We start from the raw sequence: 18859 nt of genomic DNA, 5'->3' as shown, positions 1-18859 counted from the left end.
CCGGTTTTACAAACCGAACAACCACTATTTGAAATCCTGCCTACCTTCTTGCAGCATCCTGTAGTATTACAGTAGCCTGTAGAAGTTTCTCTGAAAGAAAAAAAGATTGTACCCGATATGCCCCCAAAAATGGCTTCGACTGTATTTTAACAAGTGTTTACCGTGTTGCCTGCGGTAGAACTAATTAATACTAATGAGTTAACTGGAAATTATTTTCATGTGGAAAAATGGGGCTCTTACAAAACAGTAGTTTTCGACAGATTTCAGATTTTTATATTTGAACCAATTCATGACATCTGCTAAATTATAGTGGCTTGTTAATAACTTCGGATCGGGTTATGGGAATCAAACGATATAATTTTAGTAAATATTATAGAGAGAAACAATTAATTATGCACAGATCAAGGGTACTATTGCCTCAACGAATTTATTCGTACTGTTTGTATTGTACAGTTTCTCGTTTATTAAGCACTCATAACAAATCAAACTGGTGAGGGGATTTACCAAACATACTATTAATATCGACAATACTTAATAATTAACAAGTGAAATAGCAGAAGACTTTGAAAAAGAAGTTACTTTTCTTAATACTTAAGTTGTAGTAGATCAAAAATATTTACAGCGTCCGTAGTGTTTTGTATCATTTAATTGCTTTGAAATTTGGTAGATGAAGCAGTTGATATCACTGCGGCATACTTTGCAGGCTTTGCCAGTGCAATAATTCGTTTAAAGCTTTTTGCACTATACTAGTAGCGGTGCCCTTGAGAGTATCGCCATGCGTACAGAAATTCTTTAAACAGTAACTTTAATAGTAATATTTTAAAAGTTCTTTTTTCTAATGACTATCTCTGCTGGCACTTAACAATTACTTAATAATAATAATCGATACGGCTGTATGGTATTCGGGTATTAGGTTCTTTCTTCTTATTTTTTTTTTAATTAAGAGCGCTGCCGGGACCGTGTTTCAAAAATAGCAGATAGTCAAGGGTTAATTTTTTCATTCTTATTGCTATTTTCACACTTTTATTCCTCTTTAGTTAAAATGACACAAACAGGCTGGTGCATTTCAAATTTTAGAAAAACGCCCAATTTTTGTTAAGTTGAGTTAAGTAAGACAACGAACGCCCATTAGCGTTATGTGTTAAATCTGAGTAAGGAATGCTTGATTCTAATAATCCAATACGGAGTTATTAACATTTGAGTAAAAATACATTTAACCTTTCCTCACTACTTTATTTTAGTATGGTATGCGAAATGCCTAAAACAAAAAAAAACGAAATTTACTCAAGGTTATAATTATTATTAAGATTATTTGTTCTTAGGTAAACCGTTCTAGGACAAAATTTAGTAGAGCTCGTTTTTCACTAAGCAACTTTTTACAAATTGCAGAAGCAATTTCTAAACAACTTGACAATTGGAAATGTTTATTGTACAAAGTGGGCTTCTATAGTTTAAAAATTTTTCTGTATTTATGATCATTTTTTATTAAGCAATACCGCTAATACTTCACGGGATACAGCCGAGACCATTTTGTGTAGTGTAGGAAAATGGAGCAGAAAAATATATTCCTCTTAAAGCTAAGCTTTATTTAAGTAATTTCTGTTTAAAATTAACAATTAAATTTTTGGGAGAGATTAAGTGATTTTTCGCTCCATGAGAGCTATTTTACCAGTGATATGTTTAATTCTTAGTAATACAAATTTTGCTTAGTAAAAATATAGTGAAGATATCGAAAGAAGGATACTAAGAATATCATAAAATTTTAAAAAGAAGATATTTTACAATTTTTTTACTATTTCCAAATCATTTTTGGTTCAAAAAATTATAAAAGATATGCAAGAGTGAAATCCTATGAAGGATCTTCGAAAGTTCAAGGCGATAATAGTTTTTTTGGATATCGAAGAAGTTATTTTTAAAAAGTGCTGCTTCGGGGCATAATTATCTTATTTTTATGAAAGCGTTCTTAAAAAAAAATAAGTAAAATTATAGGAAATCAATAAAAAATAATAAAATATATACAATGCTACTATCCACAGTACCAGCATAAGTGACTAATACTATATTCTCCAAAGTTCCATCGTCCGATAACGATGAGACGTCGATGACAAAGGTGAATGAGTGATTAGCCGCCCAAGGAAATACGTTTTTCTCTGGTAGTACATACTTATACTAGAATTTCGTAGATACAAAAGTATTTCAATCTTTAACAACACAAGAAAGAATAGACGAATTAAAAAGTCACAAACCAAGCTTACTTTTCCTAGTCGAATGAATCCCGTGCTTAGACAAAGAATTACCTGAAAGGAAAAAAGTACCCGCTAATAAATCCGTGGGCCGTGAATTGTTTAAGCACAATCCTCTCGCACAAAACGCGTAATTACTGCCAGCATTGTTTCGAAAAATTTCAGCCGGGATATCGCGTGGCTTTTGTGGTCCACACGGAAGCGTTCCGGGAATCCTCAAAAGGCCCTTTCCATATTGTCATGTACACAAGGAAACAAAATATCTCTGTACTTTAGCGTTGCGAATGGCACTTTGAATCGTTTTGAATTATATCCATGAAGGGATGCGTGCACATTCCGTGACACTTCATACCCCAGTGGTCGTTTGTTGATTTCACAGATAAAGATTCTTCTGGTTAACGTCCGTATATGAAACCCTATGACCACCACCATTTTCTCACTTCTCAGATGCTGGTCCAAAGGTCACAAATAACGTATAAGTCATTTCAAAAGATTTCTTTTTGTTCTTAAATTTGCGGTTAAATATTAAATACATATTAAATATAATAAATGTAAATATAAATACAAATACAACAATAATCAATCAGGGCGTAGTCATGCTCAACTCTATCGAGACCAGACGTACAAATCAATGTGTGCATCCAAATACTTAAATAAATCAGAATTAATTGAGTAATAAAGAAAAAAGAACTTATACGATAAATAAGGTTCTACAATCTGGGAGATTTCGAAAGAAAGAAATAATAGTTCAGCGTTAAAGACCCTTATGAACTGGTCTGTGTTCAAAGAAGCGGGCTTTTAGACTAGCTTTAAGTTTTAATGGGACAAAAATTGTTTATTATGTTTAGGAACAGATAATTTGTTTATTTCTGATATTTAGAAAGTGACTATCATTGCTAAATTTAAAATTATTTGTTACATTTTTCGATACCTTGACGTTGCAGAAAAATGAACCAGGTGGAGGATCCTATTATTTGCTATGGTGTCACTGATTATGCCAAATATTCTGCCACAGCTTCTGAAGCCAAAAATGCGGTGAGATCCTAATTGTATAGTTAGTATTCCGTATTTTGATTACTCTTTAAGATAACGGCCATAAAGAAAATCACCATAATTAAAATTAGAAAGGACCGAAGAATCACACAACTGTTTTTTAGTTTACAACCTATTATATGGCTATCAGAGGAAATTCTTTTGAGAGAAGCAGATGAATTTTTGAACCAGGTAAATAGTTAAAACTTTACTAAACTTCGCGATCATTGTCTTCCACTTCAAATAATATTCACCTAAAATGAATTTTTATATCGCTTTTATGATTAATTTCATTTCAAATAACACTTACTTAAAATATTTAGCAAAAAACATAGTTTTATCTGAAAATACGCTTACGTATAAATTTTGACTAACCAATCGGATGGCCGTGTAAACTTATAATATACTTACGGTCTGATTGGTCTACTGGCCACAGAGTTCATTTTTGTTCTTTGTAAGATCTACGGAAAGCTTAGCAGCTGAATCAAAAAAAAGACGCTTCCCACATCTCGTTATTTCGTAAAAATAATTTATGAAGCGGATCGTTTGTTTGTTTAGGTTTTGAGTAACCTAACAAACGTAACAGGGGATATGTACATATTTGAGAGGCATGTTCGTTGGGCTATAAAAATGGGGTTTGTTTAAAATTCAAAGTGTAGTCCCAGTCTTTTTAAATTATTGGATCTTATTAATAGTTATGTTAAAATGAGAAAAACAGACAGGGTTTTTGAAAAGCTATCTAATTAGAATAGCTGTTGCTGTTGCTTTGCAATCCGTGTTTTACGAAATCTTTGTGAAAGCCTTCCTTGGCTTTCTTATACAATAATATTTTTTTCTGAAACATGCAGTTTGTTTTTCGTGAAAATTAGATTAAGCAATACTATCACTCTACAGTTCTTCCCAATTTAGATCAAAATCGAAAGACCGTCTGTATATTCTTCGACTTAAATGGAGCTTTTGACTTTATAAATATTAATATGCCACTTAATAAATTATTCAATGTTTTTCAAATAATAGAACACAGGTAGTAAAGCTTAGGGATTGAATATCCTCTATTTATCTTCTTCGAAATTACTGCGGGTTTTAAAGCTGATTCCTCAAGTGAGCTTGTTAGGTCCTCTTTTGTTTATTACATTTGAACTATTATTTACTAATGTTGAATGCCGATAAAATAGAGTTGTGTTTTCTATTAAGGACTCAAACAAAACCCTTTTGGTGACACTGGGCAATAAGTGCCTTCGCCAAAGTAGTGTAGTTAAAGTTTTATGCTTTTATTTTGAACCTCATAGAGAGACATAGGCCTTTTATGTTTTATAATATTTTGATTATGTTCACATTACTTAAAAGTATTTGAATTGTTTTTTAAACCTCGTTATCTTTCTTGTCGTCTGTTTTGTGACTTGAGAATATTGATTTTGACTTATGTAAAAATCTCACAACATCTGTGACAAAATTCTCTTTGGGACATATGCGGCAAAGAATATATTATAGAGATAGGATGGAAAATATCAACTAAGATAAAAATGCATACATACATAAATACATAAAATTATCAGGAGCTTTCGAATGCAATCATGAAGCCTCACATACTTTTACCAAAGAAAAATCGGACAATTCATAGAAATCTTTAAACAACCAAACAATCTTAACCGCGACTCACGTTGCACGCATATGGAAATCAGTCATTAGAGACAATATTCATGTCTCTAGCTTCCCCACCCTTAAGCAGTGTAGGCGGGTACAGTTTTAGTAGACTGTGGCAGTTTCTTTGAATTAAGATCTAATTTTGTTTTTGATAGTCATAAATTGTCCAATTTGGCCGAGAGTCCAGTTATTATGCGCATAAAAGTTTATAATCATTGGCATATTTCAAAGAAAGGATTGGTGCGTCATGCCTTTCATAGTTTAAATGAGTTTTTTGATTGTGATAAAAGCTTACTCTAATATTTTTTTAACCATCCAAACCGGATAAATGGCCTCATACAATTTTTTAATGCATGTCAATCTTACTTGGATTATGAGGAAAGCTCTGTCATATTATTTTGCCGTGTGCTTGCGCGCATATTCGAACAGTTTAAATACTCGTTTTCGAAGAGTACTTCCCTCCCCTTTCCGTCTCAATTTCCCCCGACGGGAAGCCAGGAAAATTGCCGTATCGATTTCCCACGTCCTTGAAAACATTAATGTAACCCACTTTGGAGGGCGGAACTTCATTTCTTGCAGTGTCATGATGGAAACTTTCAAGGTCGGCGCGATTCAATTTACGGGAAGAGCTTTTCAAAATATCTGTCCTATCGTCGAGGCTATACCGTATCCAAAAACTATCGAAATTTTCCACAAAGCATTTGTTATTTGATTTTTCTTAATTTTTTTAATAATTCAGGCGGCATTTTTTCGAACATTTTCTAATCTTTAAAGCAGTAAAATAAGATACATTTTTCTTTTGTATTATTTTCCCCTTTCCTGCAGCAATATTCGTTTTTGAACTTTCAATTCTTATAGCAATTTTCTTATTGCATTACTAAAATAAGATGTAAGATAAAGAGGAACAGGCACCATACAGAACGAGGATATAGAGGTACAAAGGACGACTGCCCTCTGTAAAGGAGATATATTCTCTTGCGTTGCGGGTTAGTCTGGCAAACGGACGGGTCTAAAACAAACACAGCGAAGGAGCTCTCTTATGGCACAGATATCTGTGAAATCTCAACAGCGAGACTGGCGGAATGTCATTCTGTCAATCTCGTCTGGCTGGTCTGTGGCTATTGAGGGCAATGAAATCGCCGTATCTTAGACCAGAACTTTTGTCGAAATAGAAGATAATGTGCTGAAGAGCGGGCTGAATAAATTGCTCTGGAGGCAGTTCTCTCTGCATTCGGAGGGTTTGCCGCAAGTGAGGCAGTCAAGCCCCCTCTATACTCCAGTGGGCCCTCAGTCCCACTAGTGCGCGAAACGAACACTGATAGGGTCACATGAAGTTGTGTTTAGAAGAGGAGGAAACTCCACTTTATCCCCTAATCAGCTGCGCACTCTAGTAGGGTAGCCATTTAAGAGAAGTAGGAGCTTCATTGATCCCCACGAAAGACGTACTTCCTTTACACTATAGAGATCTTTTAAGGGACTGAGCGAAGATCCGCAGGCATAATGAATCGGAAGGTCTAAACGCGGCGCCCGGACTATAAAAGATAGACACGCAACGCAGATAGAACAGGAATAGGACACGAAAACTAATTCCATACTTATTTTGGTATTATTGAATGGGCTGTATTATATTCCTAGAGAACAAAGTTGAAGTAAACAAGGCAGAAAAATGCAAGAAAAGAAAGCGGTAACAACTCCGAAAATAATGACAGGTTACTTGCACATCAAAGACGTTATTCACGTGAACGCGGCACCCATAAATTACAATTAATTTAATTTTTCGTGCTGAGAAGGGTAATTCACCCATAGTTCGCTATGGTTAAGCTGCGGTATGTAGAAACGCCCGTGTCGATACCGGTTTAAACCCTGAAATTAGCCTTTAGCCGAATAAATGCAATTTGAAACGTTATATTCCCCGGGATTCGTAAAGAATCTGGGCCGCACCTAAGGCCATAAATCTCGAACGCTGGCGCCCCAGATTTATATCGAAGCTTACCATGCTTTCACGGTCTACAGCTTATTTTTGCGATAAGAAAGCCGCTATTAAGCTCTCCGTATGATATACCTGAACTGCGGGTTACCGTCGACTAAAATAGGGCTGGAGGAGGGCGGTCTTTTTTTAAAACGGCCCGATATTATCCGGCATCGCTGCAATGGGCTTATTTATTTGACTAAAACACCACTTTTCTAGTAATTATCTCTCCTTTAAAATGTACCAAGTTTAAGATAAGAGATTGATTTATTATAATATTGACATATAATATTGACATATTCAAAAGCATAAAAACCCTTTAAGGCAATCCTCTAATTGTGACACTATTACATTTCAAGCACTCGTGGTAAGTTTTAAACAAACATTTCTTCAAAATAGAAAGTTAAACGTTTTTTTAAACGTTAAATTTATTAAAAATTGATTTGCGTCATACTGACATTGTTAAAAACTCGTTTCTCCTGGCGACCACGGCGCAGCATAGGAAAAATAAACCTACGGTGTGGTGAAATTTCTTGCATAATATTCGTAAAATTGTTGAAGATTTGGACTCTGAGCTTCTATTTCACTTTTGATTTTATATTATCTCAATTTTAATGACAAGTTTGATCTATTTCGCTGTCTTTGGTCCGATGGTATTGTATCCCAAGCTATTCTACTGAAGAAAACAAACAGCAATCCTCACATAGTTAAATCGTTTTTTTGGGCACATTTTGAGAAAAATATCCACATCCAAACTGAAAACTGGCGAATTGACCAACTGTCAGCAGTTATCTTACTTGCTTGATTTAACGCCTCTACGCCTTGTTGGTTGAAAATGTGATCTAAAATGCATCAAAAGTTACTATAATATCAACATCAGCAGCATGGGGTTGTCTTTTCAAAATTATTTAGCTACGTTCTGATTTATTGACATTACAGTTACTGTTGCTCAATTATTTTCAGTTTATAGATAAAAAAATATTCTGGGATGCACCTTTGACAGAAGCTATTTAAAATAACTCTCATTACCCACTGCCCACGCAAACTAAAATCAGTGTGGTGGATTTAATATGTTTATATAAATACAGAAACATTGTTTTTAGCTCTATATCTTCCACGTATCCTGTTCTGAAAACATAAAGCGAAATAAAAACCAAATTCAGAAGTAGGCGAACAGCTTAATGTTTATTCGACGGGAAAAGAGTAATAAAACTTGTTTTGAAAAATACGATCCGGCAGTTTCGAAAGAACTTTCGGTAGAGAATTTTAATCGATTGCGACTTTATATTCAAGTTACCTTTTGTCGAGGTTCAGCTAGAGCTTGCTCGCCAGAATATAAAATTTGCGACTTTCGAAAGACCTAGTTTTATCTACACAGCGGTTTGGGGTGGTTTGACTACATTTTACTACTTTAAAAGTATACGTATAAAGTTTTTATCAGCCCAGTGGCTTGTGCTTGTCAATACGTAAGCAACGTATCTTTTAGATCGAAATAAATCGAAAGTTATACTAAAAATACACCACTCAGTTAAATTTCAAAATTGATTGATATTTGAGAAAACGAAGTTTTTTGTGTCGAGGAAAATAATATCACCGCATTTTGTATGTCTATGTTGTATATAGGGTGCACAAAAATCTCAGTAATATTTTTAAGACTTATTTTATATAACTTTTTGCCAAATAGTAGTAATAACAAAATAATTTAGTTTGTCTCCATTATTTAGCGGTAAGCACATATGCAATTTGATTTAGAAATATACAAAGTGATTCAAAACTTACTACTTATCACAATACCATGCAATATCATGCTTCCTAACCGTTTTGAGAGACCTATGGGATTAGAACATTCGAATTTATGCATTCTGAAAAACTAATTTGGTAGAGGTGTTATTTTTTAATAAAAAATACTACATTGTATTTGTTGTTCATGTACTTGGCTACAGGTTCGCTCTTCATGAGGTACATTAAAATGAGTTTCATATTCCGCTTGTATTTCGTGAACTAGCAACACTTGTATAAGGCAAGTTCGGCTTATTCGTCATAACTGTGGTATCTCCCGTTTCTATAATTTCCTTTGCTTATTGGATCAAATTGCATGAAGTATAATAAATATATTTAACCTGAAAATTTCAGAAGATAACTAAAAAACAGAATCTTTTCTTCTGCATATCGAATTGTGGTGCACAAATTTTGAAGTTATGTTGAAGAGTTGCTGTAAAATATATACAAACTTTAAATTTTAATTTTTAGCTTTAACCACATTTTTTAATATTAATTTTTGGACTGTAGTGAACAAAGCTGAACTGGTCCTCAAGTAACAAAACTCGAATCCGAGGCCACCGCTGAAAACTGTCGTACTCATCGCGGTATTAAAAATTTAAATTACTAATGGATGTAAAGTACGCGGGGATGGTTGGATTCAACAATTTAATTTTTGATCACATCGCAGTAATAATGTTCTATTTAGGACGCAACCATCAATTATTCAGAGAATGAACAATGATAAACAATTAGACTGAGCGAGTCGATGCTCGATGCTTTGGTATTTGCATTAGCTCTCAAATGAATGGTACGGAATGGAAAAATAACTATTGCAGGGAATTTTGATGCTTCCATAATAGAATGACACGTGATTTTAAAACAAATGGAAGGCAGTTGCAAGTGCAATTGCAAGTGTTTTCGAATTGCCGATACAAAACGAGACTAAAGGGTGTTCCTTGTTTGAGGTATATACAGAGGGCCTCTAAAAGGTGCTGTTAAAATTTGGCCCAATTTCTTGATAGCAAGATTTGTAATAGTCTTAAAATAACTTTTTTTGAAGCTCTACTCAATAAAACAACGTCCTTTATCCAAAAATATAATACTAAATGTTCTCGTACTGTTCTAGAAAAATTTTTTGAGTTTCAGCATGTGAATTAAAAACGTGTCCATATTGCCGTAGCGCTTGGACTCCATCCCATGTGCCCCGTTTCCCCTTACATTATCTCCCATGATGCGGTTTTAGGCTTTCGCGCACAGAACGATCCCTTGTGAAGCTTTTATTGAATTTTTTATTGAGTTTTCGCCAAAGTTAACTCATAACGAGGGTGCGTGGCGTCAAGGCACCTGAGCTTTGGCGCCCCCAAGCGTAAAATCCGACCCCTCTGCCGTTACCCCAAAGTAAAGCACCCAAAAAAAGTTCTACTAAACGACCCATCTAAATGGCTCTAAAAGGATTAAGACCCGTTTCGGCAGGAACATTTCTGCAATTTTCCAGACCTTTGCTAAAAGTAACTGATTATATCATCGGAAAATTTGCCTACTTATGATTTAACAAACTCTCCAAACAGCGCACTTTTCTTATAGGCAGTTGGGGACATTTTTTTACTAACTTTATATCACGTAATGATCAACAAACAGTAAATAATAGGTCCAAAATCAAAAGTACAAAAAGTATGACGCCCACACTTGGCAAGGCGATGTTGAAGAACTTTGAACCATCATGAGGGGTTTATTCTTCCGAAAATAAATGTTACCCACTTCGCGGAGTAACAATAAAATAAATAAATAAATAAAACAGCCTTAAACCAGACGATGCAAACTTAATTTAGTATACTAACTTTACATTGCAAAGATATGAATGAAGCATAAATTAAAAAAGAAAAACGATAAAAAACCTATATTAAATAAAGAGAACTGATTAATTTTAATTGAAATTTAAAAGCACAGTAAGAGATATTCCGTGATTGGCTAATCTGGGTATATTTATTAAGTAGTCTAACAGATGTATACGAGAAGCAGCTTTTAGTCTTCTGGACTTCTTAATTTTAGGTATTTGATACTGACAATTGAGGAGGGTTCCACGGAAATGAATTCGATTTTTACAAGTCTCTTTTCCAACAAATATGAGGGGCATCTGGTTTTAAGTAGTTTGTGAAGAAACAAGGAAAATGTAATTCCTCTGGGCTCGATATATTTAAACGTTTTAAAACGCGAAGTTTATGACTTACGTGATCTCTTCGTTTAAGATTATTATAAATGAATCGAATACAGGAATTCTGTACTTCTTGTAATTTATATTGTGTCAAAACATCCAAGTATGGTCCATAGACAAAAATACAGTAATTTAAATGACTCAAACCAGTTTTTTACTTTTATAGATGTTGCGCAGATTAATATAAGACTTTTGGAAAATTTTGGAAACATGGGTAGGAAATCTGAGTTCATTATCAAAGATGATACCCAAGTTTTGGGCGGTGCAGCACTTAGCGGCCCCAAAATGCAGACTTATTTATAGCATTATTTCAGCATTTAAAGGCCGATTCCAAGCATTTATTTAGTCTCCTTGCCGCATCCACTGCATCAGACCGGGAAAAAGAAATATGTATTTGCGTGTCATCAACATACCAGTGACTATTGAACTCACCGAAGCAACACGACATATCTGCTGTATAGATAATGAAGCAAAGAAGTACCAATAATGAGCCTTGAGGGACCCCCTGTCAACTTCCAAGGCTTTCGATCTAATGTTGTCAATCGAAACTAGCTTATAACTGTGATCCAGATAATTACTTACCAATCAATAGAATCGTCTTAACTTTAAATCCGCAGTAATTTAACATGGAACAGAACATAGTATGATTGAGAACATCAAAAGCTTTACTATAATCTAATAAAACCAAAGCCGATGTTTCCCCTTTATCTGCTGTCGAGAAAACATCATCCAAAATTTAGAGCAAAGCTGCAGCCGTACCTGTTGCGAAATCCTAATTGCAATTTAGGTAAAAGGTTGTTATTAGTGAAATAATCACAGATCTGTCTATAAATCAGTTTTTAAAATACTTTAGAAAGCAGTGGCAATAGATTAATAGGTCGAAAATCTGCGACGGTGTTAGGCTTGCTCACTTTTCGTAATGGTATTACCTCTGCTATTTTCTACTGCGCAGCAAAGTTTTAGCATTTCTGGTGTAATTCCATCCGTACCGTGTGCATTTAGATGCTAAATTTGGAGAATAACTCGATAGTTAAAGAACTGTAAACTGTGTATTATGAAATGCGTCATTCGAATCATATACCATTGGACGTGAACGTTACCTTGAAATTATTTGGCAAATATATTTTGATCTCGCGGTAAATATCCACGAACTCAACATTTGAAAAATTGTGCATAAATATTTGGAGACAGTGATGACCTATTGCAGCTGCATTCAATTATCTGTTTTTTGTGGTGAATCAATCTCTTTCAGGATAACAAATCTTAGAAAGTTTTCATGATTCACCGGACGTCCAAGTTCAAGGTCCCTTGTCCTGTCTTTCATCCGATATGAAACTGTGGTTTCACCCAGTGCTTATCAAATATCCATACAAATTGGATAATATATAATAATAATATTACTAGACCATAAAGAGGTGTTCGTGATGTGTTTGGTGCTGCATAGATGTCCTAGTGTTGGTCTTCCTGACTTTGCAGGGCGGTAACCGACTCTTTGTTTGTGCTGTGTACATACCTCAGCAACATGACTATAATCTATTCTCACTATTACGAAAAAAAATTAAAACTAGTAAAGAAAACGACTATAGGGATTATTCACTAAAAACTGATAATAGCATAAAAAAAATGTACAAAAATATTTTATATAATAATATGATATAATATAATATAATTACTCAGATAGGAGCGTGGACATCTATAATTTTTCGGAGGAATTTGTCCGTAAGATACCGTTTGCTTTAGATCCAAAAAAAGGACCAGGGCCTGGTGGCATACCGTAGCAGTTTTTACAATATTGTCCAAGTTTGGCACTACCTCTAAATATTATTTTTAATATATGTCTAGCACGGGGTACATTTCCAAAACTTTGGAACGTTGCACAAATTGCACCTACCAATCCTGAAGTCTGGTGATGTCACAGAAGTAGTTAATTATACCCTCATTCTTTTGCCCATAATATTAAACTTTCTAAGGCTTTTGACAAGGTTCTTCACCCCACTCTGGTAAAGAATCTCGGAAATTTCTGTGAAACTTCGTTTATTGCAAAATTTCCTAACCGATAAAAGTTTTAATATTTTTATATTGAACTATTCAATATTTTTATATTTGATATTGGAAGCTGTTTTCAACAAAAAAAAAATTTTAATAGGACATTTTAGAACTCTAGAATGATCTCGACGCCAAATAATACAGTTTACAAGCTAAAAAGAACCTATTAATATTGACTTAAAATTAGACAATACAAAACTTAAGAGTTACTCAAGTTAAAGATTTAGGCATCATACTGGACTCTGAGTTTACATTTGAAGCACATGTATAAAATATTTTAAAGAAGTGCTTGGAAATAGTGGTTTTTGTTTTACGTAACACCAAAGGCTTTAACAACCACAGTCATCAGTTATTCTACTTTATAAAAGCGTCATCAAATCCATCTTGGAATCCACCATCCACCATATGGAATCCGATCTATCGGATAGAGAGTGTAAAAAAAAGCTTTTTAGAAACCTTAATTTCAGATATAATCGAGACAGACCCTACTTTTCGTATGAAAATAACCTATAGTTTTATAAATTAAGTTCGCTTGAAACACGCAGAAATTGCTCAGCCCTAATTTTTTTTTATAAAATTATCAACCATCTTATTGAGTCACTTTCTTGTACAAGTCACTTATCTTTTAATGCTAGTTCTTATCGAGTGCACACTAGGCTAACTTTTTCTGTAGAAAGAATCAGATCTAACTACTACTTAAAATCTCCGCTTATTAGATGTTCTCGTAAGTACAATAACTGTGTTTTTCAGAACAGCGAAGATAAGGACTTATTCAACTTAAGCCTACATACATACATAAGTATACGTTCTTTTAATTACTGTCTATTAGCTTAGGAAATATTTAGTTAACTTCCTTTTTTATTCTCGAACACGTGTAATCTTATGGTATTTGGGCAGCCTCGTCTGCCAGCTGGTTAGTCTATGGGTTTGTAAAATTAAAAAATATATTTTATAACACCCTACTTCCAACGACCGATTTTTAAGTCAAATATCTGCTACGATCTCAATTTCGGTTGTCAACCTACCGAAAGTAAGTACTGTCCATAGAAATGCACTGGTCCCTATAACGAGATTTCATACTTAATCGAAATGTATGCAAAATAAGTCCTTTGGATATATCGGCCGCGTGAACCTTTAAAAAAAGCATAGTCGATAGAGACCAATTAGCTTCGAATACAACATGCATTCCGTGATTTAATGCTAAGCCCATAAGGTAATATCGAAAAGAGCGTCCAATCAAAACATCATCAATCATTCAGGGGTTTTTAAAAGTTTCAAGTGGTAATTACGAGTTTACATATTAGTACGGGCGGCTCCATGAATCACTGATTAATGATTTTTAATTATACTTTAACTTAGTTTGTAACATTAACCGGTATTTATATTGTCATTCGTCATGCTTACCGTACATGTGATACATACAATTAATCATCTACCATTTCGCAATATGCGGTTTTAATATTTCGCTCGTCATTTATTTCGGCCATTTTAAATCGAATTTATACGGCGATAATTTAATAAATGATTTGCATGTTATATATCCGTTAATGTTAATCCTAAAATAATCTCAAATTTGAAGGCTCGTTGTAGCCCAACAGGAGAGGACAATGTAACAGCAGCGATAGTTCTTTTGCTTGCACGTGCGTAGATATTTTCAACCACTGGTTCAGCCAAAATATTAAATGTTCTTTCGTAACGAATGCTGGATTTAAGCCTAGAACCAGTAGAATATATTTTTTGTCTTCTAGTGTACAGAGATTTGAAACAATTTGATTTGAACTCGTACCTCTAATGTAACAAGACTTCTGAAGTGCTTTCATTGGCATGTTATGAACCCCTCCTTCTCGTAGTATAGCTTGATCCATTTCCATCAAGATAATGGCTCGTCGAGCTAAACTTTTCCTCCTAGCTAGACTTAAACTGATGCTGTGTAACTGAGCAAGATGCCACTGGAAGATTTTTATTTAATGTCGGTCATTTAGCATAATAATTTTTTTCTAAAAAAATGTTTTTCTAAAAATTGAACTGAGGTGGCTTTTACTTCATGAAAATTCATTTAACAAAATAAATAAGAACTAAAAGTTCAGACTTTCACGAAATTATATATTTTGACATGACAATTGTTTCGACAACACCGTGTCTTTATCAAATGTAATATTTACAAACTACCTGCTACTATATATACCGAAAAATGACCATAAAACCTTAATTAATGTTGTTGCCAGAATTTAAGTTCAAAATTTAAATCTAATTGATGGTTATGCAATATATTTTTATAATTATTTTAATTAAATTTAATTTTCTACTTTTTGTGGCTGTATGTAAAATATCAAAATTGTCGTCACAAATGTGTTTTTCTGTGTTTAAGTGTGTAGCATAATTAGAATCTAGACCATTGTTTTTAAACGCTCTTTTGTATTCACCAATGCGTTTCTTGAAGGATCTACCTGTTTGTCCAATATAAATTTTAGGACAAGATCCGCATTTCAACCTGTAGACACCTGATTTTTGGGATTTTGGACATTTCGTTTTATTGTTTTTTAAATATTTTCCTATTGTGTTGTTAGTTCTAAAAGCTCTTTTTAAACCACATTTTGACAAATGTTTTGAAACTTTTTCACTAGGTTTTCCTATGTATGTAATTGTTTTAAATTGTTCGTGTTCTGTATTAGGTTTCGGATAAATAGAGTTTACTGTTGTCTGTATTGTTTTTTTATTTATAATTTTATCTATAATGGACGGATTGCAGCCGTTGTTCATTGGAATTTGTTTAATGATATTAAGTTCTTTGTTGTAATTTTCTGTTGAGACTGGCGTATTAAGAAGTCTGTGTATAAAAGAGTTAAATGCAGCCATTTTGTGTGTATAAGGGTGATTTGAGCTGTTACGTATGACTGTGTCCATGTGTGAAGGTTTATGATATACTGAAAAATCTAATTTGTTTTGCACTTTCGTAATAGTTAAGTCTAAAAAATTAATAGAGTTATCCTGTTCAATCTCGATAGTGAATTTTATACGATTATGTAATGAGTTAATGTAATTTAAAAAAGAATTCAATTGTCTATCCGTTCCAACAAAGCAAGCAAAGACATCCACGTATCTATACCACCATAAAAAACTTTTACTTAAAGAATGTTCTAGTATGATATTTTCCAAATTTTCCATAAAAATCTCCGCTAACAAAGGACTAAGTGGGTTTCTCATAATCAAACCTTCTTTAGAGATATAAATCTGTCCATTAAATTCAAAATAATTTTGGTTTAAAGATACTATTAAGCAAACTTATAAATCCTGTTTCACCAATGGGTTAACCTGTTTCCGAGTTAGGGTGAAATCTACTAAATCTATCACTTCCATAGGTGGAATACAGCCACAAAAAGTAGAAAATTAAATTTATTGAAAGCCATGGAGATTAACAAAATGAGACATTTAAATGATCAATTAGATTTAAATACCTCTCCTTTATTGAACTAAAATTCTCACAACAACTTTAATTAACGTTTTATGGTCATTTTTCGGTATATATAGTAGCAGGTGTTGTCGAAACAATTGTCATGTCAAAATATATAATTTCGTGAAAATCTGAACTTTTAGTTCTTATTTATTTTGAAAACATTTTTCTTTGTTTTGTTATTTTAAATATTTTAAAATACAAGCCAATAATCCGAATACATATATATATATATATATATATATATATATATATATATATATATATATATATATATATATATATATATATATATATATATATATATATATATATATATATATATATATATATATATATATATATATATATATATATATATATATATATATATATATATATATATATATATATATATATATATATATATATATATATATATATATATATATATACAGTTTTTTTTTAATTTAGCATACCAAATGATCGCCCTCAAGGCATAGTAAACAATAAGGGCCTGGTCCAAACATTAATTTGCAATCCAAAATTTGCTGAACATCTGGCTGGTTTCCACCACGAAGTGAATCCAAAATTTTCAACCATTCCTTGATTAAACTTTGAGGGTATTGCTCTGGGAAGGAGCACTGGAAACGTCTAAGATGTTTGAGCAGCGATTTGTTATGTTTCAGTCTTTGCCGTAAATAATCATTGCTGAAACGCATTTTTTGATCCGAGGTCCAGAAATGGGAGCAAAGCAGTTGCTTTGGAAAAAAGTAAAGCAAAGGTAATATAAAATAAAACACTACGGGTAACGATGCTAGGATTAAGGTTGGGGTGACTTTAAGCATATCTTTTGGCATCTGATCGTACAATTCGATTTCCCTCCTGATCAGTTTTTTAAAGTCGCCGCTTGACGCTTTCAAATTTCGGCGAATTTTTATATAGTCTTTGGTATCGACGTAGAAATTTTTGGTTCCTTCCATGAAAATTCCGTAAGTTTGTAATGCGGCCTAAAATATAATAAGGTCACATTTTCTGTATTTGATTCCAGCACTGCACACCAATCGAATCCTAGACATAGGAATGGGAATCTACTTAAATTGACTAAGCGATAAATAAAATAATATAAAAAATTGACAAATACGTCATATTTTGATTACTTATTTTAGCGATACTGTGTCAGAAAAATGAGAAATATTGATCAAAAGAAATTAGAACATTTTGACATCAAAAGTAAGTATGAAAAAAAGATAATAATTATTGTACCAAAATGTTCCTTGTGTTTTTATTTAAATTCATTTATACTCACATGAACATTTACTTACAAGTTAGCCATATCAAAGCAAACGTGTGTAACGCTCATATGCTTCACACTTCGTAGACTCACTGGTTGTGTGTGTTTTATCTGTTGTGTTTCATTAAAGTGATTCTCTGGTAAACGATTCGAGGAAATCCTTTTGAATTACTTGGAACTTAAATCTTTCCCTCAATGATTGACGAGCACTGACCGCACATTTAAACCCAGTCTTTAATAATTTTTAGGTCATATCAGTTAAGTTTGAAAATACGGATTAATACCAAAATTATCAGTCTTTACGGGTTATTTTTCGGAATTAGTATGAAATATTTTACGCACACATTTTCCGATCATTTGACAACGTTGGGTTTATTTATCTATCTATTTATTTAATTGCAATCAACAGACTTCACAGCCCATTAACAGATTGCAAACATAAATCTTACTTACATTAACCGCAAGTTATCGCAAAAAGAGAAATAAAATGAATCTTGAAAAAAACACCAGCGCATAAGCAAATACATACTCATAGAAGTGAAATTTATAGAGCATACTAAATACAATACTTTAGGTTTTAAGTGCTAATGGTTTTTGAATGAAATGGTGGAAGTAAAATTAAAAATGTCCATTCCGTTTTTCAGATTGCTCGCTAAACTGCACATTCGGAATAGTGGAAAGTTAACACCAACATTGGTACGGGGTCGATTTAAATAAATACGCTACTCCTATATGTGAAATAGGGGTTATAGTTGAAACTTATGCTACTTAGAGAAAAGAACAATCAATTTCATAATAAACGTTAATGTAGATGTCGTCCGTCTTGATTCTAGCGTTTCATACAGAAATTCTTGAAGTAAAGTTTGATATGGTATGTCCCTGTGGGAAATAAGGCCCGCGCAGGTAATAAGGCCCATGCACCCATTTAATAATAAAAAGAATTTATAGAAACAACAAGAATTTTTTCGAAACAAAGGGTCAGATCAAGAATTCTAAGAAAGTTAAGTTTTAGTTTACACATTAATACAGTTACCAAGCCAGTATTCAATAGTAAATTTCATTTCGTGGTAATGTGGCTAATATGGCCCAGACAGATATCAGTTGGGCCTTATTACCGGCCATTTGAATTTAATGAGCCTTATTACCTTATACATTTTTCAATTTTTCTTTACAGAAATATAAACAACAAATGTCGCGACTTGAGCGCCAATCGGACGCAGGATATAAT

At 33.2% G+C, this 18859-nt stretch overlaps 2 protein-coding genes across 4 annotated transcripts in view; both read right to left on the bottom strand.

The window, feature by feature from the left end:
* The window catches only part of LOC132698576 (limbic system-associated membrane protein-like), a 228788-nt gene that overhangs the window by 136758 nt on the left and 73171 nt on the right, over positions 1 to 18859 (bottom strand). The window lies entirely within an intron of this gene.
* Positions 14294 to 17459, bottom strand: LOC132698474 (LETM1 domain-containing protein 1-like). 3 transcript variants are annotated; one of them, XM_060664544.1, is made up of 5 exons: positions 17399 to 17459; positions 17208 to 17347; positions 16817 to 17048; positions 14694 to 14856; positions 14294 to 14621 (listed from the first exon to the last, which is right to left on the bottom strand). In XM_060664544.1, exons 1-5 carry the CDS (start codon positions 17414 to 17416, stop codon positions 14464 to 14466), a joined length of 711 nt encoding a protein of 236 aa, XP_060520527.1. In that variant the 5' UTR covers positions 17417 to 17459; the 3' UTR covers positions 14294 to 14463. The 3 variants fall into 3 exon arrangements, with proteins under 3 accessions (XP_060520527.1, XP_060520525.1, XP_060520528.1); XM_060664542.1 differs by having other exon boundaries at positions 16817 to 17347; XM_060664545.1 differs by lacking the exon at positions 14294 to 14621 and having other exon boundaries at positions 14840 to 14904; positions 16817 to 17347.

Source organism: Cylas formicarius, unplaced genomic scaffold, assembly GCF_029955315.1.
Source record: "Cylas formicarius isolate icCylForm1 unplaced genomic scaffold, icCylForm1.1 PGA_scaffold_2__14_contigs__length_35257938, whole genome shotgun sequence".
NCBI lineage: Eukaryota > Metazoa > Arthropoda > Insecta > Coleoptera > Brentidae > Cylas > Cylas formicarius.
This window is presented reverse-complemented; position numbering and strand designations above follow the sequence as displayed.

Bases quoted from the DNA above. Each gene is read 5' to 3' on its own strand.
- LOC132698474 (XM_060664542.1), bottom strand. The intron at 14,857-16,816 runs GTATGCTAAATT...AAAATCTTCCAG, and splicing joins GCCTTGAGGGCGATCATTTG to TGGCATCTTGCTCAGTTACA. The intron at 14,622-14,693 runs GTACGAGTTCAA...TACTGGTTCTAG, and splicing joins GAAGTCTTGTTACATTAGAG to GCTTAAATCCAGCATTCGTT.